The sequence below is a fragment of the Elgaria multicarinata genome, chromosome 5, assembly GCF_023053635.1.
Source record: "Elgaria multicarinata webbii isolate HBS135686 ecotype San Diego chromosome 5, rElgMul1.1.pri, whole genome shotgun sequence".
Classification (NCBI taxonomy): domain Eukaryota; kingdom Metazoa; phylum Chordata; class Lepidosauria; order Squamata; family Anguidae; genus Elgaria; species Elgaria multicarinata.
Window position 1 is genome coordinate 52,354,006 of NC_086175.1, and position 24,190 is coordinate 52,378,195.

Consider the following 24,190-nt stretch of genomic DNA (forward strand, 5'->3'; position numbering starts at 1 on the left):
TCTTGGCCTTGCCTCTCTCTAAATAAAAAGATAGAGAATGTCAATGAATAGAGAATTTGGGGAGATGGATTAGATCTGGAGGAGGAGGCAGGACATAAATGCAATGGACAGAGGAGGAGGATAGAAAGTAAAATCAAAGTGAACAGAATATATCATGCAGTCCTGATTCCTGAAGTAACTTCTGCTGCATGTATCCTCTACTGTAGAAGGCAAATATCGAGCATATTGTAGTGGGAAAAGGGACAAAAGCACCAATGACAATAGAGGAAAAAGGGAAATGTATACTCTGGTGCTAAGTAAGCTTTAAAATATTTAATAATGATTTCTTCAATAAAAATAATATGTAAATTCAAACGAGACAGATTGATGCGTACACAAAGAAAACACATCACCGATTTCTTAAATTGCCAAACAACAGGGTTATATATGCCATCTTCTGTCCTTGCAACAAACTCTATATAGGGAAAACTTCTAGACCTTTAAAAGCACGGATCTCTGAACATTTATACAATCTTAGACATCATAAACCCGGGGCCCCTCTGGTTGCACATTTTGTAGAAAAAGATCATGAACCAGGGTCCATTACTTTCTGGGCAATAGAAAAAGTGCCAAGAGGAGAACCCCTTCTCAGTAGATGGGAAATTCAGTGGATCTTAACTTTGAAATCGTTAATTCCAGGAGGATTGAATGAAACACTTGACTGGCATGTACCCAGCTGAATTGACAACTGCATGCCGCATCATTAGGACAAGTAACAACAACAGAGCAAGAGATTTATTGTGTCTGTAATTTTCATTGTTCCACATGCATTAGGACAAAATTTATGGGGTAACTGGATGTATATGTCGAAAGTTTAATTTATAATGTAATTAAGGAGTATTGAGATCTCAGGGGATTAACAGGATCACTACCCTATTTGACATTCTGGCTAGTCAGCCCATGCCCTTATTTGAGATAAGTAGTATCCGTTTATCCTTGAGTTACAGTTTAAACAGTCCTTCTGAGGATAATATAGCAAAAGAGATTCTACATTTTTTGTATAAACGAAATTTGACGATGATACAGGTCAGTCTTCGTTATGTTTGTGCCTGTGGGAGAGCAGAGAACTAGGAGAAACTGGCAGCTAAGAACTATTTATTAAGGGAAGCTTTTTTCGTTTGGCGAGTAGATAACCTATGGGCCGGGGAGTTATGGTTATACATAAGCTTACACAGCACATTAAAAATATTGGAGTTATAGTATAGGCTCCCTGAGTTCATGGCAGTGGAATCCTTTGAGAAAGATAGGTCGATTAAAAACTGATCGCTGAAAGGAGTTTGCTTGCATGAGTGTTGTTCTTGGTTTATATTGTATATTGAAGATAATATATAAAAAGTATGTCTATTTTAAAAGAGATGTTTTCTGATAGATTGTATGATTTGTTTGCAGCTCCTGATGAAGGACCTAAGGACCCAAAACGTTGAGCTAGTGTCAATCTGTCTCATTTGAATTTACATATTATTTTTATTGAAGAAATCAATATTAAATATTTTAAATCTTACTTAGCACCAGAGTACACATCTCCCTTTTTCTTCTATATTCAAATATCAAGCATGGTAGCAGCAGGCCGTAAAAGAGCAGCCATTTGGGAATATTTTGTTTCTGTACCTACTGTGGTTCAAATTTTATTTTTTAAAGAACTGTACATTTACATAAAAACTGAAATAGTTAACCATTCAAAAATTCATGTGCATGTTTTGTTACTGTTGTTTGTCGAAGAAGAAAACCAACCAGAAGAATCAATAATCTTATTAGTTCAATTTAAAAGCCTGTTTGGTGGCAGTGATTCTGGAACACCCTGACAAAAATATCATGATTAATTGAACAGTTGGAGCTGGTTCATCTCCTGAATGATTTCAGAATTTCATTCTGCTTTAGTACTAAAATTACTAAATTATCATCATTCCACTTTTTATGCTAACGAACCAGAAAATAATTCAGAATAATTGCTTAGTGTATACCGACCTTCTAATGAAACCTACATTTCTGAATATGTATTAAAGTTATATTAAACAATAATATACTTCTACTAAAAATGATTAAACAGAATCCTCCACACTAGTGATTTAAACTGTGATTTAAATCATTAAAATTGAGTCCTTCCCAGAAGCTATTTAAATCATGATTTAAATCAATTTGATCTAAATCAAATCAACCCTGTAACTAGATATTCTAACATTTAGAATCCCCAAAACATTTTAATTTTCCAAAACCTGTTTACAACAATACTGATTTTGATCTCTATAGAAAACAGACAATGTGTGTAGATCTACTGGGTTTGGGTGCTGTTTTCTGTTATTGTTATGTTTCTTGGAAAAATGTAGGGTCCAAATCAAATCAATCAGTAGAACATACTCATTGCTGTTCTACCTTGAGAGGGTAGATGGAGAACTTTTTCTTAAGACCAAAATTTATTGATTTCTGAGCTTTCTACCATCCTTAAACAGGAGACAAAGAACTAGATTTGCAGTATGGGCCATCAACTGCTCCATCCTGAGGCCTGACTAACATGCATATAGGCAAGGCATCCTGAAGTAATTTACAATGAAGAACTAGAAAGTGACTTTTCTGTTCTGTAATGGGAAAAATCATTATACAAGGAAAGGAAGTATGTAAAAAGATTGAGACGCTTATTCAGCAGCATATAATGTTAAAACACCTTACCAGAAAGTAACTGGCTACAGTGTTTAATTGACTGGGTTCATACATCTTGATAACCCATCATGGGTTATCGTGTCATCTTTCTGGAATGTTTTGGTTTTTTTAACCCATGATGGCTTATTTGGCCAAAATAACCCACTCTGATAACCCATGGTTATTTAACCCATCATGGATTATTGTGTTATCTGGCAGTCACAGTGGGTTCTTTTTGTTGCCTAGTTGCTTGGCAATAATGGTCAAAATTGTGAGTAGCTTATTAACCCATTGTAGCTTAAGGTGACATCCGAATGCAGCTATTGTGTCATTTGTATCCAGTCGCACAAAACTAAAGAACTCTGTTAAGTACATGATCCATGTTTAGGAAAGGAACCTCTCGTGCAAGCACTGAGTCATTACTGACACGTGGAGGGACGCCAGCTTTCGCTGACGTTTTCTTGGCAGGCCTTATAGCGGGGTGGTTTTCCGTTGCCTTCCCCGGCCATTATTACCTTTCCCCCACCTAACTGGGTACTCATTTTACCGACCTCGGGAGGGTGGAAGGCTGAGTCGACCCGAGCCAGCTGCCTGAAACCAGCTTCCGCTGGGATTGAACTCAGGCCGTGGGGAGAGTTTCAGCTGCAAAAACTGCTGCTTTACTGCTCTGCGCCACACGAGGCACAGATCCATGTTTAGTTCGCTGTAAAATTTGATGGTTTTGATCAATCATCGTGAAGGAGCTTAATATAATCTTTAAGTCACTGACAAAAAAGTAATGTGTGAAAAAACTCCTCAGAGATGCAGTTAGAGTAAATTAAAATGAACTTGAGGACATAGCTGTAAAGGGTCAGATTTCTTATTGCTTGGGGTTTAGATTCACTCCCTTTAATTTGCTTTGGTTACTATCAGAAGAGGGATAGGCAATGTGGTGCCTATGGATACCAATGCACCCCTGGACACTTTTCTTGGTGCCTGCCAATGTGTCCTACAACTCCCACTTAAAAATAAATTAATAACATATTTTGCTGTGAAATAAATTCTGTTAGTAATGAAAACTGTAGGTTCAAAGGAGTTAATGTGCTGGGGTTCATATCCAAGTCTTTGGGGCATGTTACCTGTCCTTAGCCACACCTTCCATTGCAACCATTTCATAATGTGTCCAGAACAGTTTCTCAACTTGCTAAATGTGCCCATGGGCCAAAAAGGTTGCCTAATCTTGTATTAGAATATCTTCCTGATGGGTAGCCATATCAGTCTGTTGCAAAAAAACCGAGCAAAGAATCATATAGCACCTTAGCGGCTAGCAAATTTATACTGCCATAAGCTTCCATGGACACTGTCGACTTGATCAGATGCATGTTCCTGAATCTGATGAAGTGGCCAATATCCACAAGAACCTTTGCCAGAATAAATTTGTTAGGCTTTAAGGTGCCACATGACCCTTTGTTATTAAAATATTATTTACCATATTACTACCTGCTGATTACAAGCTCTTTGCAAATCTAATTCCACATCTCCTTGAATGGCAGTTTCTTTTTCTTTCAAAGTAATTGAAGCAATCTATCAAATCCTCATTAAATATAAAACATCCCTCTCAATATTCCAAAGTCAAAGCAGAAGAAAGCAGAATTATAATTCAACAAACCCTTAAGCAATTTATTTCAGTGGAAGTGAGGGATGCTTTGGATATTACTTTTCCTTCGTCATATCCTACATATCCCTAGTAAACCCCAGCCATCTGCTATCGACGTTTTAGGTTGTATTGCTGTTACTATTAATAATAACAAGCATTTGACTCTTCAGAACAGTAAACATTGTATCCATTCCAACCAGTCATTTGCCCACAGTGATCATCAAGGCAAGTACCTTGCCACTTACATCACCCTGTGATAAGAAAGTTGGTGTGAATAGATGACTGCTAATATTTTTGATACTTTGTAACAAGAAAAGGCAGAAAGCTACTTCTGAATTTATCACCAGCTAGGATGGCAGAAAGTTAAAACATTTAACTTCCTCTGAAGATACCAGTGGAAAACATCAGACCTCAGAATACAAACTTTCCTATACACTCTTTAAGAAAATCAGAGTTAAAATGTTATTTCAAACAACTTAATCCCTCACAATTACAGAAGTGGAGAGTATTTTAAGACCGAATGAGAGCCCAAAAGCAAAATATGGTGCAAAGTTCTGAATCAAAACCAGTCATATAAGGCTGCAGGCTGTGCTTTCACTTAAGTAAAAGAAAGATTGAAGATGTGGAAATAAATAAAGCATATATTCTCAGTCATGTATATGCTGTGCAAAAGAATGCTAAAGCATGTTACTCTAAAGTAAGTCTGAATATGTACAATGGGATTTAGTCCTTAGTAGCTGAGCGTAGGAGTTTCTAAGAGTGCACCCTTAGATACTCAATAGATACTCATTAGAACACAAGTGAAGTGATATACCCCCAAAGACAAGCAGGAGTCAAAAACAGTTACTTAGCATGATACTGTTATTCAACCACCTGAATGGAATAACAAGGCAAACAATTTGTGAAGATTGCCAATTTATAGCCTAACAAGATTAATTTCCATATTTAAACCATAATAAAGTCTATAGAAAACTGAACTTAAATTGAATTGCTGTGATTACTATTATGCAGAAGAAAATTCCTTTAACATCTTATTCATACTATAAAAACTTATGTGGACTTGAGACAATAGGACTCTTATCAGTTTCTTTTTTAAAAATCCACACAAAATAAAACAGCCTCCAGCACAAGTATGCAGAAGTAAAAAAAAAAAAAAAGGCACAACGTAATTCATTAGTTTTGAATCAAACAGAATAAAGATGGCAATATAGTATTTATACAAAAAAAAATGTAAAAGGAAATCAAATTAAATGCACATGTGAAATGCACTTGCTTCCTTTCTGTAAGCAAGACCACCATAGTTCCTCCATTCTAGTTCTTTTTATACGAATTGTAACAATAAAAGAGAGCTAATAATATCAAGGCTGTGGGTTCACTTCCAAGATGGTCTAAGCAGTGCTTACAAATTTAATAGGGATTGTAGCTCAATAATAAAGCAGTTCATAAGGTCAACTCGATCCTCAGCCCAAGAATCCAAATATGTTGGCTTGGTTTACCAGCCAATTATTTTTGGTTACTATCAACCTCTGCACTCCCCCAGCACCTCTCTAGCATGTCCAGAAAGCATGAGAAATAGGTATGGTCTTCTCTCACTTGAGCTGGGGAACGGAGAAAGTATGGAACACTAGCCAAAAATAGGTATTTCATTCTCACTGCAGATATACAAGTTATAATTTCCCTCCCACTGAAGGAGTAACCCTAGCAGGAATCAGTTTCTCTAAACTTTTAGGGAAATATCCAATGGTGACTGTGTGTTAACACTACTGATGTTGAGATAGCGTAAACCAACATTTGAGCAACATCATTCCTACTTCCTAGTGCAATGCTAAAAAGAGGGTTATTTTGCTTAAACACAAGGCACACACTCCCAGCATGCCTTGTTTTAAAAGATTGCAGTTTTATTGCCACTGCCACCAAATTTCCTATTACTCTAGCAAGCACTACTGATGTTGCACAAGTGTTGCTATACAGTAGAGCTACAGCAATAGCATTAGTACAGAAACACCATTGGATACTTCCTATAACAATAATCTTTTTATCATTTTTTATTTATTGCATTTCTAAACCGCCCAATAGCCGAAGCTCTCTGGGCGATTCAAAAAAATTATCAACAGGTTGCAACTTTCGGGATGCTACATTCCTAAGTAAAGTATCCACCTTTACTTAACACCTACTTTTTCTACTGTTCAACATACATCTAAAGCTAATAATACCAATTGTCCCAAAATGTTTTACTATTACTTGATTGAATGCATGCTACCAGATGTTATCTATTTTTCAAATACGTCTCTGCACTTTAAAGGGCATATAGCTCCATTCAAAGCAACATTCTAAAGTGACTACTGCCAGATGGTAAAACTACTAATGAAAACACGTACCACCTCCCTTTAGTTTTTCTAGTCCTCATATGGGCCCTTACACCCTGAATTCCAAGTGATCCTGAACATTGATTTTACATTTTACTGTGCTGCCACCCACAATTATAAAACTAATTGCGCAGGTTTGTCACTGGGCTGAAAGACAACGTATTTCAGAGAATTCACCACCACCACCTCCAATAAAAATTATCTCCATTCACTTAACTATGTTGTAAGAGTAGCTTTCTTGGTCTGCAGCACTCCCTTCCTCCAAAACACCCAACAAGTGTGGGTTGGGTTATAAGAGAGACAAGTTATAAGAGAGTTTGAGACTTTTTAGTGTGTCAGTAACATTTTGGCACTATTTTACCATACCACTTTCTATCCAAATTGATGGTGTCAGTTTCACATATCCATTTAAATAACCAGATTAGCCACAAATTCCACAATCCCCAAAAGCTGTAAAAAAAATGAAAAGAAAAGGGGAAATGTAGTCTTGAGCTTGTGAAAGCTGAAGCACTTACTTGGGATTTTGGTTTATCTATGCAACACCAGGCTGGAAATCCTCCCAAGGGAAGCTAGGTTTGCTCCCTCTTTGCTGTCCTTCTACTGACAGGCAAAGACCACTTTATTCAAGAAGGCCTATAAATGGATCTTTTGGGTTAATTCTTTATTTAAAAAAAGAAATCCTGAAATTATTGTGGTTTTATAGCATTTAATGTATTGTTTTATTGTTTTAATTAATTTTAATTGTGTAAGCAACTTTGAGTGCCTTTTTTTTATACAAAGGTGGAATACAAATCAAATGAAATAAATAAACAAAAACACACATATATGAAGATTAACTATAAAAGAGCCTAGCATTCTTCCTTTCTGTGGAAAAAGAAGTAATAAAATTAACCTACTACTATGCATGTATTAAAAAACAATTGCTTATCTTTGATTTCTCTGCCATACACACAAAATAAGCTACACTTCTTAAAAACCATCCAGTAGTACATCAAAAATTAAAATTTAGTTATTTCTACTCCCTTGGGGCTGTGCTTCACAGTAACGTATGCTCTACTTTTAAGTTGTCTAACTAAATCTTGTTGCACATGTATTAAGCAAATCAGACTTCGAAGCGAATTTTAGTACAGCATATTAGACTTGCAATAAACGTTTACAATATTTAATGAACAATTTAGATTTTCAGAAAAGATCAACTGTGCTTGCAAAGGAAAATGGGAAAGAATATTGCATGTTTTCTCAATTCTGTACAATCAAGGGGCGGTATCCAACTATTGCAGTCGTCCCCGTCCCCAAAACGCAAATACCAGTAGTGGAGTTCTGCCATATCTTTCAATTGTGCTAGCGGTTACACAAGTATAATGTACAACTGGCTCCTCAATGGATTGCACATGCATAATGCACAACTGGTTCGTCGCCAGCTTTCGTCGCCAGCTGAAGACCTTTTTATTCACTCAGTATTTTAACACTTAATTTTAACTTAAATTTAAATTTTACTGTTTTAACTCCGTATTTTAATCCTATATCAACTTTGCTGTGTGGTTTTATCCTGGTTGCGCTTTTTATACTGTATTTCGTAATTGTGTTTTAAACTGTTGGGTGTTTTACTGTGGTTTTAATTTTTGTGAACCGCCCAGAGAGCTTCGGCTATTGGGCGGTATAAAAATGTAATAAATAAATAAAATAAATAAATAAATAAATAAACTGGTTGCACAGCAGGTTCTCCACTTGCAGTTTTGAATCTAGTATCCACTAATATGGCCTCATTTGTGCAATAGAATGATATAGTTGGATACTGTCCCAGAAAGAATTAGTCACTTTTGTAATTCCAGCTACAAAGACTGGCTGCTCTGCTATAGATGCAGAAGACAACACACACATACTCTAGGCTTAGGTTTTCTCAACTGGTCATGTAGATTGTGGTCTGAATCTGGGGGCTTTGAACCAGTCCCTTTGCTATGGTCAGGTCATCATCTGCTGAAGCTTAGACTTACAGCAGCTTTTCCTCACTGCAAGTGTGGGGGGACCTATTAAGATGGTCTGCCCCTGGAGACTAATGGATGTGGATGGTTTCCAGAGGGTTCTGAGAAGGGTTCTGACTGATATGGCTGGCTCTTCTGTCAAAATCCTAGTTGATCTATGGAATGCAGAAATTACCTGGTCTGTTGACATCATTGCTTCTCAGCATCCTCTCATGAATAGAGATCATACTCTTCTGTGGTATACTCCAGAGCTGAGAGCGACGAAACAAAATAAGAGAAGGCTTGAGTGTAGATGGAGAAAAACCCCTAGTTGATGTAATCAAATACTGGTGTTTGACTAAGGTAATGTATATTCAGAGGCAGTGAGGAAGGCAAAGAGTAACGGTAACAACCCAGGAATGGGTCTGCTCCTGGATTGTTGACTGAAAGCAGAAGCAACGAGCATGGAGGAGACAGTGAGCCATGTGGTTATGCATAACTATATGTTAAACAGTTGATAGTTAGCCATTATGTGTACATGGCTTTAATATCTTGCTCCTCTCTCCAAAGGGATAGAAACCAGAAGATTAAGGAATGGAAGTCCATCAGAAAAAAATAATAACACAGAATGGAAGGTGCGACGGAACTGCAAAGTTTACAAAACAAAATATAGGGAGAACTCAGAAATTAGTTTAATTTACAAAGGGGAATGCTAGCCAGCTACAAAGAGCAACTAAATTAAAACCTTTAAGGGGAAAATTGGAACTGTTAGCAGTTGCACATGAAAAGGAGGCAGGGGAAACACAAGGCAATGAGAACAAGAAGAACATGGTTGTAGTTAAGAGTAGGAGCTGTAACTTCAGTACAAAATTGAAAAAATACCAGTTGAGCATTATACTTGCGCTACTGATATTTGAATAATACATTTTTCAACACATGCACCTGTGTAAAATTCAACATATATCCTCTCTCCAAACTATCCTGACAACTCAGCAGTCTGAATAAGTGTTCTTGCAAATCTAGTAGTCTCCTGAGTAGTCCATATTTTGCTAAAATACAAGCTCCTTAACCAACATATAAATACTAACCCCACGGTGAAGCTCTGAAAGTGCTCAGAACAGTTAAAGGCTGAAACAGTCTGCATTTTTTCATTGCCTACTTAGGTATGTATACCTTAAAGTCATTATCACAGCATCCTAATGGATGGATTTTTCCCCATTTCATTAGTAAAAATATGGATACCAACTGCAAATACAATATTAGGCAAGCTTGTCAGTTTCAGAGTTGTAATTAATGTTTTTCAAGTATGTGAGAGTAAATGACTCATTGTGAAATGGAACTAACAAGAAGTGACAGCAAAACTGAAGATGCCCCAACAGTCTCAGTGGAAGAGAGTTAAACTCTGTTGAAATAGATTTTAGAATTGAGAGTTGAAATTGGTGAAGGGTGGTCAGCATACCATGCACAGTTGTTTGAATTGCTAACAAATATTAATATGTCGATAGCTTTCAGTACCTTGTATTCTTAAATTTAACACTTTAAGGGAAATTCATCTTTCAGTTTTTACAACTATTCTAATAAAAATGTCCACTTAATATAACATTTACATCACATTAAGTGACTTTAATTTTCCTCCCCCTCAAATATTTCAAGACAAATACTTGTGAAGTATTGGGACAAAAAACTTAACATGGCACACTTATACTAACTACAAGTAAAAAAAAAATGCTAAATTAAATCACTTTCTTGGGTATCAAAGATTTTTCCAAAACAAACTGGAAAATTTCCAGTACAAATTTACTGGAAAATTCTCTAGAAAATTCTCTAATTTTCTAGAAACCTCACATTGATAGTATAGACATACAGTACATTTTAAACCTAATCATGAGTATTGTTTCTCAGTCATAAATATTGGTTTAATGTTTTATGATATGAAATTTTGTACATAAAAACAGAATCCATTGTCTCATGCATGAAGCACTAACAAAACACAAAACACTACCTTAATCTGAACCACATTTTAATTCATAAATTGATCAAATAGAAAAATATTAACATACAAATAAGGTCATGACAAAAAGGTGAAAGGCCGTTCCCTTCATTCCAATTTGATCCTGCTGCTAATGTTTTAAGTATGCAAAACAGAGACCAAATTTAGTTTGTGGAAATACTTCTCAAATAAATAAGACTTGTAAAAAAGTCTTCACATTAACAAATGTCATTCTGATTAATATAGGTTTCTGAGACATTCCCATATGCATACTTTAGAAAAGTTGATCATTTAAATCTTTTACTACGCCTTATTGAACCTTGAGAAAGAAGAATTGTGTTTCTATTAGGGTACTGTAAACAAAGCTAGAATTAGGTTATACTCCTATATAGACTATACAGGGAAGTAAGTTCAAGTCCCATTGGGACTTACTTCTGAATAGATATGCCTAAGATTCTGCTATTAGACTGTTAAGCTTAGGAACACTTAATTGGAAGTAAGCCACATTGAATATAGTGCAATGAATTTCTGAGTAAACATGCACAGGATGCAGTACTTTTATATTTATATGTTTGATAATTTTATTGGACCTAATTGTTTATCTCCTCAAGCGCTCATCAAACAGAAGGGCAATCCAAAAATATTTCTAATAAATAAATATCCAAGTATGAGAAGCAACCTTCAGTAGCAATTGTTGGTGTTATATAAATAAATAATAATTTTAATATACTGTCAAATATTTATCGTACTAAAACTGAATTTTCCAGAAATAGTTTCTCTGATATTTCTACATATAGTAGTTTTGAAAACACATTTTCACACTAGTCCACAGAAGCAGCATGACATACGGTTCCTACAAAACCCTTATCCAGCAACCCATTACACAAACATTCCACACCAAGTAAAAACCAGAGCCTTGATCAATCCTGTGATCCCAAATACCATTTATCTGTAATCTCCAAACTATCAAAAAAGCACTCTTACTATGGATACTATCTAAAAGATAGTGAACTATCTATTTATTTACAATTGCGTAATTAAATGCCTGGCAGCATGGTGAATCTTTTCACTCTTCAGGGCCGTAGCTCAGTGGGTAGAAAATATGCTTTGCATGCCAGAGGTCCCCAGTTCAATCCCTGGCATTTCCACACACAATAGGGAAATCCCCTGCCTGAAACCCTAGAAAACCGGTCCAGGATCTGGGCTAAATGTACTGATGATCTGACTCACTTTGAGGCAGTTTCTTACATTCATGTGAACAAGTGAAATCTCCTGGCAGTGGATCTCTTTCATTTCTGTCATAAGCACTTTGGCTTTAAACAATCATTACTCGTTGCAAAAACAGTTTTCACAATAAAATTGATTAGGAAAGAATCTTTTGGACCTCAATGATGCTGAATCACCTACAATACTTTAAGGTGTTGTCTCAGATATGGGAAGGTCATGTTCTTAAATTCCCTGTCACTACCAACTACTTTGGTTTTCAAACAACTTCTTCTGAAAGTTGACTGACAGCAACAGTGGTAAATCATAGGTGCGTTCTGCATCTATTTTGAATATCCATCCCTTGATTGTCAGTTGCTTTATGACATCTGTTCCGGGAAATCATAGGTCAATCATGGGTTAAACAACCCAGTTAATCTAAAATGGCTGAGTTCAGACGACACGCTAATCAACGGTTGTTTTCCATTTTGTTCCTACGACCACCACCCCACCCCAGTTGATTCGAATATTGTCTGAATTCAGCCAATAAGTACTTAGGATAACTGGGGGTTGTTTAACTTACAATTAAACTATACTGTCCTGGTTCAGACCAAATCATTAATCCATGATTTCCCACTGTTGCGTGCAAACAGTCCCATTAATAGAATATGAAGTATCATTTGATAAAGGGTGCACCTTTCAATTCCTCCAATAACTGCCTACAGTTGCTTTATAATGAAACTGTTATTGGAGTCCTTACAAATCTAAATTTTACATACCCCATCATCTATAGTATCCTAACTGAAATAATTTACCTATTTGTTTTGTGCATTTGACTTTCCTACTAGAAGTATCTTGCCATCCACAACCTATTTACTGCTCATCCTGGCTCATTTCATTAAATGTAGAGTGCAATCCTACACACATTTAGAACTAATGTGCTTCTGTAAACATGGATAGGATCTGGCTACACAGCAGACTGATCCAGACCATATCTTTGCTGTAGAACAGAGGTCAGTCCCATGGAATTGAATGGTGCTTACTCCCAAGAAAGCAAGTACAAAATTGCAACATCAGTCACAAGCCTAGGCACACCACTTCAGTTGACATCCTACTCATTTCAGTACAACTGCAGGGATAGACAACCTGATGCCCTCTAGATGTTTTGGACTAGAACTCCCATTACTCTTGACATTGTTTATGGCAGCTGGGGGTGACAAGAGCTGTATTCCAAAACATCTGGAGGGCACCTGGTTGCCTACCCCTGAAGTCATTAAAGTCTGTGTATAGAAAAGTGATTATCACAAGCTCCACTGGTGTCATGCTTTGGTGTGCAGCATTCCCCCAAATCTTCCTTTGTACGCACCCTGTGCAGGAGCAGACGTTCAAAGTGTGCACGTGGAACGAAGGGGGGGGGGAGGAGGTAAAATGATCATGACCTCCATACCTATAGTTTGAAGCAGGCAAATGAACTGATCGTTTTGAAAGTGAGGCGGGGAAGAAGCAGACCCGCACTAGTTCGCTGCCCGCCTGCCTTTTCCCGGTCTCTTTTCCCAGCGCAGAAACAGCGAGCGTGTGTATGCGTCTGTGCCTTTGGAAGCACGTGGCACTTCAGCGTTTGGCTACTAAATGGGACCTGACGAAGCGCGGGGGGTGGGGGGAAAGAGGAAGAAAAATCGAACCGCACTGGCAGAACCTCCGCCTTCTGCACACCAGCCCTACAACCGAGGGCGGCTGAAGAGCAACGGGGAAAGCGGCTCGCTCCGCCTTTTTCCCCGCCACGAGCCCTACTACCCCGCAGAGAAAGGAGCAGAGGGCGCGCGCTACACACCCAGAAGGAGGCCATCCATGTCAAAGATGAGGTGAGTGACGGGCTGCAGCGGCGTCAGGCGCGAGGAGGACGAGGACAACGCCATGGCGTGGCAACAGCGGCACCGGCTAAGCGCCAGCGAACTTTGCTCAGGGTGAGAAGGGGGGGGGCAGCCTTCGCTGCGCATGCGCCCCGCTATCCCCAACTCTCCCTTGGGGGAGAGGCGGAGCTACAATGGCCGCGGCGAGAAGGAAGGAGGGGCTGCGGGCAAGGCTTTCAGCGCGCACGCGCCTCGGATAGTTCCATTCCATACCGCCAAGAGCAGCGTAACGTTGCTGCGCACGCGCCAGAGATGCCCAGTTATCGTTTCTGGGAAAACACAGCCGCCAAGCCGATAGGAGCGAGTCGCCTGCGCGCATGTGCGGGAAATAGAACGGTTAGCATTCAGCTTGTGCTCGCTGTAAAGGGAGGGAGGGAGGAGTGGAGTTTATCTCGAGCGAACGGCTGAAGAATTTTAAATGCTGTACTGTGGGGGAGGGGATTCGTCCACCCACGAGAAATGGAATTACATCATATAAGGTAGAAGCCGCCTAAGGAGAGTATAATGGCCTGGTCCTAGGCATGTTTCGTCAGAATTAAGTAGCACAGCGGGCCAAAACATTACTTTAAATCCCGTACTTTGCACCTACGTCTTTTTGAAATACCATTTTTACTCTAGAGTAGGTCCAGCTCAGGACTCTAGTGAGGAGGGCAGGGAGGTTTTGAGATCCAGTAGTTCTTACCCCCCAAATAAATGTGCTTAAGAATGCACGCTCTATTAAGGGCAGGTAGAGAATATTAAAAGCGGAGAACATTAAATTGCTGCAGGATTTGAGGAAGGATGGGATTGTTGTCCCTTAACCAGGGATTTAAAGGCCCGCTTCCCCCGCGTGTTAATAGCCAATACACTTAATCCATTTACTTCCAATACTGCAGTATGGGGGTGCTCTCCGGTTCCACAAGACGGAGGCACCCAGAACAAACGAATCTCGTAGTATATATAGGCCCTGACTACAAGAGGGTGTTAATCTCTTTCTAACCCTTCTATTGGTCAGTTCTGGATTAGCAAATTAAATTACATTCAATTTCCAAGTTAAAGTGCACAATCTCAATGAGTCATGGTGTTACATTCGATGCTATATTGGTTGAAAGTTTTTCCCTTTGTCTGATGTCCACCATTAAGGAATGAAAATCTGGCATATTGCCACATGTAGACACCCTTTGGCAGAGAAGCCATCTTTAACCCTTGGCACATTACATTCATTAGAGAGATGAAATCTCTCTCTAGGGCCATCAGGATCGGAGAAAATAGGCAAATTAGGCTACAGCAGCCTTCCCCAATCTGGTGTCCTCCAGATGTTTTAGAGTGCAACTCCCAGCACTACTGATCATAGACCATGCTGGCTGGATCTGATGGGAACTGAAGTCTAAAACATCTGGAGGGTGCCAGTTTGGGCAAGGCTGGTGCCCTGAGTTCGAATAAAGGCCATGTTATTTATTTATTTATTAAATTTATACACCACCCCATAACCGAACCTCTCTGGGTGGTTTAGTCCTGAACATTGGAGCCCTGTGGGACCCATTGCACTTCTGTTTCAGAATGCATGAGCTGCATGGTACTGCGCAGAACCAATAAGCATTTAAGGTTAGATTTTTGATACTGTGGAAGTGCCTTAGCTGATTCGTTCTATGGAATACCCTGCAGCTGTTACATTCTGAAACAGGCAAAGTACAATAAAGATATACTATTGTGTCTTTCCTCAGAACAGCGTTGCCACCCATACTAACTGCAGCCATGCACATTTCTACTCAGAAGTAAGTCCCATTCAATTCAATGAGACTTACTCCCAGGTAAGCAAGTATAGGTTTGTAGCCTTAACTTGCCTTTGCATAGCTGAAATTAAGAACCAAGGTTGCAAACCTAAATACACTTACTAGAGAGTAGTAAACCCCACTGAACACATTAATTTCTGAACAAACATGCACAGGGACAGCTTTATTTTTTTCTCTCCTTTGTACAGAACCAATCACTTTCTCTTCAGTTGCCTTATTTTTTCATCATACTACTACACTTCTACTATAGGTTTTGCTCCAAGGAGCTCAAGATGGTTATAAAGGGGGGTGTTTCAATTGTCCTCATAAAATATTGAAGTATTTAAAGATGGTTGTAATCAAACATTGTCATCAGTAATCCTCGTTGAACTCAAAGGGGTTTACTTCTGAGTAAACATGCTTATAAATGAGTTATAAGTTTTACAGTAAGTTTTGTAGCGACTCAGCATTTGAATCTTCATTTCCTCCACATCCCAGCAACACACTGTTTCCCTTGTATTTAATTTCCTACATATGAATAAATAAAAGGGATTCATAACATTATAAAATTTGAACTGCCTATCTTTATGAAAGAATGGACTTCTATTTTGAGAGGCAGATTATAGTGAGTGCCCAATGGGGGACCTAGGGGCTACCTTCATGACACCGCATTGCCCCCGCTTTGGGAAAAACACTGCTTTTGGTGCTGTGGGGTGGTGTGATGGTAGGAGGCAGCATGAGATTCTGGTAGCTATTCAGCTCGCTGGGCCCACTTCTGCCTGGCTTCCGGTGATCAATCAGAGGTCACCTTCCATCCAGGAACACTGTTGGATCTACGCTGGAGCGAGGTCAGATGGCAGAAGAGCCATGGTGACCTTGCTCCAGGGTAAAAGGTTAGGGTAATCCCTGACATTTTTTTACAGCGCAGCTTCATGGGAAGGCCCTGTGATGGCAGTGAACTGGCTGCACAGCCACTGTGGGGCTTTTAAAATGTATAGCAGCCTGCTGGACTCAAATATCTGTTTTGGTATAAAGTACCTAAGAGCTAGGTACTAGCTCTTAGTCTAATCAAGGAGTTGGCAATCTTTTCGAGCCTGTGGAGAAATTTGGAACTTTAGGAAACGATTCTGGACACCACTGCAAAATGGCTAACATAAGAGGTGTGGCTTAGCAAACAGAAGTCTCTCTTTTTCTTGGTGACTGCCTCTGTCAGCCTGCCACCATCATTTCCTACTAATGTCTCTGAGCCTGTGTTTGACCCAGAGGCATTAATGGGAAATGAAGATGGTAGCTCTTGTAAGCCCTTATTTTGCCTTGAAGCAATCCCAGCTGCTAAGAAAATTTGATGGCCTTGACAATGTAGGGAGGGAAGACGGAACAGCAGCTTTGCTGCCTTATTGAAAACAGCTGTCAAACTGCAGGACGTAATGTGGGAGGTGGATGAGAAGATGAAGAAGTTGGAGAAGTGATGATTATATAAAAGCAAAATAAAACTTCATTTTTTTCACCTTTCTCCTCCCCCTCAGAAATATGTTAATTTGTTCTTAATAGCTTGGAGTGTGTGTGTTTTCTGTGTATGTGTTTGTATGTAAATGTTATAAATATTGTATTTTAAGGCGTGTTTTTTTAATCTTTGTAAACTGCCCAGAGAGCTTTGGCTAATGGGCAGTATACAAATGTAATGAATGAAATGAAATGGAGAGTGGGAGGGGTAGGGCACTTTGGTGGGCTCCAAGAAAAGTATCCAAGAATGCACTGCTGCCTATGGGCATCACTTTACCTACATCTGGTCTAACCTATGTCACAAGGATATTGTAATGATAAAATGGGCACAACTCCTTGAAGGAAGGGTGAGATAAAAATGACATTAATAATAGGAAACCAATGGCAAATAAATTTTGTATATTTGAGAAATTCAAACAGTCTCTTTCAAAATAGTTGTCATAACAGAATTATCCTGAAAACATTCACTCGGTTCTGTTTATCAGAACCATGCTTATCATAAAACAACTGCAATAGAGATTGGATATGATAGGATATAAACATCTTTAAGCATTTATACTGTTTGCTACATAATTATACCGTTTGGATACTGGCTTTGATCCAGAGAACCAGGGCCACACTTATGTATCACTGTTATCATCAGAAACCAAGGAAACCTGAGTGCCAGCTGTTCCAAGTCCAATTATGGAAACAACTACATTTGTGGGATGGTCAAATTGGGATGTGGCCATTAACTTGAACCACTGTGTGTTTCTTGCTTCCCTCCTTTCAAGAGAACTGTTTTTAAATGTGTCTATTGTCCTCTGAAAGAATGATACATTCAAACCATATTTATGTAAACTCTTGCCATCCATTGCCTTGTCACAAAAGATAAAATGGGATTTAAGTGGTTTCCTCTAGTCCAGGTTTACAAGGTTGGTGATGTGGGATTGTTTTCACAGAAGAGACTGGATAATTAAATTAATTAACTTCAAAGTGTATTTAGTACAAGTTATTTTCACAGAGGACAGCTACATTAAAAGAGGTGATTCTGAGGTGAAAAAATCCAGCTGCCCAACAAATGAGACCCAGGCCTGGAGATTAACTAAAGAACAGATAAATCCCCATTCCTTTATGTCCAAGCAATACTGAATATGTCATTTAGCTTTCATCGGAAGAATGGCTACAACTAGATAATGTGATACAAATACAGCAAACTTTTCCTTGGGATATAATGAGGCATGACCTGTTTGAATAACAGTTGTGGGAACATTCTGTGTAGGGAGAGAAGTAGAATAATAGCTAATGAGCTATGGCTAATGAGGCATCACCCTTTACCTGTTGTGTGCTCAGTGAGATAGATGGACGTGAGCCTCAGAAATACCACCCTGTACTTACTCTCTGCTGGCAGGTCACACCTGGATCTTCATTTATATTTTGTTCCATATTTGCAGCACTTTGGAAGTATCGTTTTGAAAGTACTCAATTTTATTTCTTCATCCTGTGGCATGTACTTAAAAATGTGCAGACCAAGTGCTGTCATTGTCTTTCATTGTGCACCAAGATTTCATGGGGATAGGGGATAAAAAGTTGTTTAAACTGCACGTGCCACTCTCTGGGTGGCCATTTGTGGGGGGGGGCATGCTCCACTCCTAGCTTCACTCACCTAGGAGTAAATGCTATTAAACTTAGTGGAACTTTTCAACAGACATGCATGGTTGTACTATTGATAAGCTTTCCAAATTTTCCAACAGCACAATCCTATATAAGTTTAGACAAAAAAAAGTTCTACAGCCCCCAGAATTCCCCAGCCAGCATGACTGAAACTGGTAGGTCCTTATAGAGAGAGATTCCCTAGATCCTAGAAATTACCAGAATTGTGGTGTCATCACAATAAGTCAGTGATCTACTTAGCAAGGCACACATCTGTCAAATTTGCTTTTTCCCACATTCACATTCCCTAAATCTCAAGTTCCTTCCATCCGAAATATGAAGAAATTTGTCAAGTTTAATAAATGCTTGCCAAAAATGGACTAAAACGAAATTGTCACCCATCTGCACTGGCCAAATTTGATTAATACAGCTATTCTCACCATGGAAAGGACCGTGTTATGCCTGCCTGCAAAATTGCTGCTGAAGATGAGGAGCCTGTCAGAAAAAATAGATGGCGATCCTAATTCAGCGCTAACATGGTTGAATCCCAGGTAGTCAAATCCAGAGTTGAGCAGTCAAAGCCCTGGGCTTGGATGAAGGAATCCATCAGTTGTTCTCTCTCTCTCTCTCTCTCTCTCTCTCTCTCTCTCTCTCTCTCTCTCTCACACACACACACACACACACACACACACACAAACACAGATATATATATATATATATATATATATATATATATATATATATATATATTAAAAAGACACAATCTCAACTTTCCTTCCCAACTATGAACAAATTTACAAATTTTGGTAAATTATTATCTAAAACAAAGAAATGAAATTCTCAGTTATCCCTAACAATTTATAAAGACGATATGTGGAGCAAGGCTGCCCTGCACAATCTAACAGCAGAGAGATGTGGACTCATAAGGGAAGATACTTTTTCTAAGATACGCTGGATCAAGTTTGAAAAAATGTTACATCTTGAGTTAAGCCTAGAAATTACCTGACTGCAAATGAAGCCTTTTCAAAATTAGTGTGATGCACATTTTGCACCATGTAAAATTTCGGAACACTTCTCAATAACAGTCCCTGGTAGAGCATACTGCAATAATCACATTGCCATGTTACCAAAATGTGTATGGGTGGGGCAAGATCCCAGACCTCCCAAGAGATCTTATTTTACCCATGCTGCATAGCAATTCCTGGCCCTTGCAGACTCTTTCTTGATTCCCAAGTGTCAGGATATCATGACAGTTCAGCACTAGAAGCTCAAGTGGTAGCCACCCTTCAGCAGCACATGGAAAAGAGTTGTTTTTTTTAAAAAAAAAACTTGTTTAAACTTGAGATCTGAAGAGGTAGTTTCTAAAACAAGGAAGAAGCAAGAAAAACTGTCATTTTCACAATCCATGCTGGATTGCTCTATATTGGGCAATGTGCTTCTTAGAGTGAATTTGTTGTATGTAAATTTAGTCAGCACATGGTGCAGGGTGGTGGTAATTGGCATTGTGTCTAAATAGGTTTGAAATGTCTGTCTTGCAATGAATCTTGTGTTGTACTTTATGATACATGCAGGCAACGATCATAAGGAAAGTGTGCCCACCATATTTGCTGTTTCTTCCCACCCACTACCCACCTGCAAGAGCAACTCTTGCCGTCTTTGACTCGTGAACCGCCCAGAGAGCTCCGGCTATTCGGCGGTATAGAAATGTAATAAATAAATAAATAAATAAGATCCTCAGATAGAATCATAGAATCATAGAATAGCAGAGTTGGAAGGGGCCTACAAGGCCATCGAGTCCAACCCCCTGCTCAATGCAGGAATCCACCCTAAAGCATCCCTGACAGATGGTTGTCCAGCTGCCTCTTGAATGCCTCTAGTGTGGGAGAGCCCACAACCTCCCTAGGTAGCTGATTCCATGTAAAATAATACCATGTAAAATAATTATACACAACATGTACAACTATTTATTCAGAGACTGGCAAATGGAAGTTGTCCAGCCCTAACTAAAAAAAATTAAAACCACCGTGGGTCTCTGGAAGCAGAAAGTAGGTAGACTGTTAGTGCTTTCACTGCTATATTGTCCAGACATTCCCCCTGTCATTCATAGTGATTTATTACTAGGCTGGCAATCCCAACCCAGAGCCTTAGGTAGTATATCTGAATAAAGCATCCCCAAAGAGTATAGGCCAGAAAAAATAGCTACATTCTGTGAGAGGACAACATCTGAATAGTTCTGAAGCCTGATAGGCTGAAAAAAAAAGAAGGAAATTTAATAGGGATAAATGCCAAGTTCTACATTTAGGAAATAGAAACCAAATGCACAGTTACAAGATGGGGGATAGTTGGCAGAGCAATACTACAAATGAGAAAGATCTTGGAATTGTTGTAGATCACAAGCTGAATATGAGCCAACAGTGCGATATGGCTGCAAGTGCAAGAAAGGCAAATGCTATTTTGGGCTGTATTAATAGAAGTATAGCTTCCAAATCGCATGAGGTACTGGTTGCTCTCTATTCGGCCCTGGTTAGGCCTCATCTAGAGTATTGCGTCCAGTTCTTGTCACCACATTTCAAGAAGGACGCAGACAAGCTGGAGCGTGTTCAGAGGAGGGCAACTAGGATGATCAGGGGTCTGGAAACAAAGCCCTATGAAGAGAGACTGAAAGAACTGGGCATGTTTAGCCTGGAGAAGAGAAGATTGAGGGGAGACATGATAGCACTCTTCAAATAATTAAAAGGTTGTCACACAGAGGAGGGCCAGGATCTCTTCTCGATCCTCCCAGAGTGCAGGACACAGAATAACGGGCTCAAGTTACAGGAAGCCAGATTCCGTCTGGACATCAAGAAAAACTTCCTGACTGTTAGAGCAGTACGACAATGGAATCAGTTACCTAGGGAGGTTGTGGGCTCTCCCACACTAGAGGCATTCAAGAGGCAGCTGGACAACCATCTGTCAAGTATGCTTTAAGGTGGATTCCTGCATTGAGTGGGGGGTTGGACTCGATGGCCTTATAGGCCCTACTATTCTATGATTCTATGATATATCCCTAGCTGCACTGGCCCTTGCAGCTTGCAAGAATCTCAAACAAAAGTACAGTTCAGAGGTAGACACTGTGCAGTTAGATAATTTCGGACTCTAGATTTAGTGGAGAGGGAGAAGGTTCTTTTGACAATGACATGTATTACTTCAATTATTTCAGATTTGATAAGCCAGCCCTATTGCATTTAAGGGGGTGTAGGGGTTTCTACTCTTCTCCTGACTGGGGCTATGGATATCTGCCCCAAAGTTCTACCCTGATGGCACCACTGAAGCTAGATAGTTGTTGAGAACAGGGACTTTTCTCAGCCATGATATTCTAATAGCTATTATTTACCTATGCCGGAGATACCATAACTACCAGCTAGAATCAAAGAGACAGTGGCTGGTGGAGGAGTGAAAAGAATGCCAAGGAAAAGAATACAGCTCTTTCTTTGTCACACTCTGCCAATCCCCCATTAACAGACAGAGCCTATGGCCTACCCAACCAAATATGATGGAAGAGTAACTGTGGAAGAATTAGGACAGATGAAGTGGAGTTTTTTCTTCTTCTTTAGAGCAGATCTAAAGCTACTTAAGGAGGATTAATGTCTGTAGCTAGAGCAGTTCCCAGCACAAGGTGGACCTTCTCTATACCAAGTACTCCCACTTCCACAAATTTCCATTGTAAGTGACAGTGTATCTTCTGATGTTGCTAATTTTTATGGCTAACTACCATGGTAATTAAAATTATTAATTAAATATGACTCCTTGTTAAAAGTGATCATAGTTAACCAAGCACTTAATATGAAATATAAAAGGATTTGTTGAAGCATCAAATATGATTAATGGATTCATCATCAATATCATGATACAGCTATCTAAAATGCACACGCACGCATGCAGAGCTGTTACAGAATGATTTGTTGTACAATTATTTTATAAATGTTAGACATGCCATTTAAACCGGTCCTTACCAGGAGCTGTAACAAATTAGTGTTGTGTTAACAACAACGTTTGACAGCTTGCTTCCACAGGATACCATAATGGTTTTCAATGAAACATTTTAGCCTAATAACTGTGCCCTTGTCTGGAATAGAAACAAATTAGGTTAATGTAGTTTTCTAAAGATACATTAAATAACAAGATATTCACATTTAATACTGATGTTTGTTCTAATTAGGCAGAAAATGCCTTCCTGAGGCCGACATCCTATGTTATGATGATCCTTTCTTATCATACAAACTGCTCAGGACCTAGGAAAACCAGTTCTTTGGAAAGGAATCCTCAAACCAAAATAGGCACTTCAAGCATGATTTCCAAATATTTCCTGGCTAACATCCTTTATGTCAGGGGTGGGCAACTTGTGGCCTTTCAGATGTTTTGGCTCACACCTCCCATTGACCCTAGTCAGCCTAGTCAATGGTGAAAGTTGTTGGCCAAACATCTCTGCCAGTGCTTTTAAAATCTGTGTAACCAACAGAAATATAATGCTTTTTCAGTAACTCTATGCTGGTAAATGTTTCACTCAGAATTTATATCTATCATACAATTGTTCAAAACCACAAGTGCATTGCCAGGAAAAAAAAACCAGAAGTGAGAACTTCTGAATGAAAATCTATTACCAAAGCAGTAAAATCTTAAGGGTTCAATTTAAGCTCAAGATAGACAGTTTTTAACCTGTTCAGTTATTTGGAACTTGTGGGTACCAAATGCACAAAAAGATTCTGCCTTGCTCCCTAGATGCGGACATATGCTCTGATCAATGTGAAATCATCAAGGTTGCAGGCCTAATCCAGACAACTGGGATCTTCATTCAGGCCCACAGAGTCTCTTGGGGTTCCTCAAGGGGGAGAGGCTTGGCCTCAAAACCTGCAAAACCTCTTTATCAGAGTGAAGGTGGCAAGCAACAATCCTTTAACATTGCCTTCAACTATCCCCAAAAATGAATTTCTCTATTTCTGGCCTTCTATGACCACATTGTCATACTGGGAATGTGGGTTGAGTGGGTCCATGTAGAATTTAGCATCCAGTGAAATGTTTGTATAATTATTTCATCACCTCATAAGTTCAGCTTGTAGCTCAACCCACATTGACTTTGCCCTTGCTCAATGCCATTTTGAAAGATGTGCATGTGATGTTGTACTGCTGATGTCTAGGTTGTTAAGTATAAAATATAAGAATTTATTAAGGTTTGTAGAGTTTAAAGTAAGTACTCACTGTATGGTTGTTGGTAAGTATGGATCATAGAGAGGGGAGTGAGTGCTGGATGGAAGGAGAGTGCTGATTGGATGTCTGTGTGGAGAATATATAGGCTGCTTCTGAGGAGAAATGAAATGGAATGAAATTGAATGCTTTGGGATAGAGATAGGAAGGGTCTCTTTGTTTGTTGTTTTGGTGGATTACAGTGTGGTAATGACTTGAAGTTATATATTGTGAAACATTAAAGTGAAGCAACCTATGAAACGATTACGCTTTGTGCTCTGAAACTATATGCTTGTTACTGAGAGAAACCAACAAGCTGTGAACCTGCATATTCATCTTGTTAAG

The 24,190-nt window shown here is 39.0% G+C and overlaps 2 protein-coding genes across 5 annotated transcripts in view; one reads left to right on the forward strand and one right to left on the reverse strand.

Annotated features, from left to right (window-relative positions):
• Positions 1 to 13,774, reverse strand: part of PUDP (pseudouridine 5'-phosphatase) — a 187,728-nt gene extending 173,954 nt beyond the window's left edge. For 2 of the 3 annotated variants that reach the window (XM_063126356.1, XM_063126353.1), the window contains exon 1: positions 13,661 to 13,774. In XM_063126356.1, the coding sequence (XP_062982426.1) occupies positions 13,661 to 13,745 (85 nt within the window). In that variant the 5' untranslated portion in view covers positions 13,746 to 13,774. Of the gene's footprint in view, positions 1 to 8,832; positions 8,901 to 13,660 lie in introns of those variants that run through there. The other variant, XM_063126355.1, reaches the window with a different exon arrangement.
• Positions 13,518 to 24,190, forward strand: part of STS (steroid sulfatase) — a 119,874-nt gene continuing 109,201 nt past the window's right edge. For both annotated transcript variants that reach the window (XM_063126350.1, XM_063126352.1), the window contains exon 1: positions 13,518 to 13,691. The gene's annotated coding sequence lies outside the window, so the exon portion shown is untranslated. The remainder of the gene's footprint in view (positions 13,692 to 24,190) is intronic.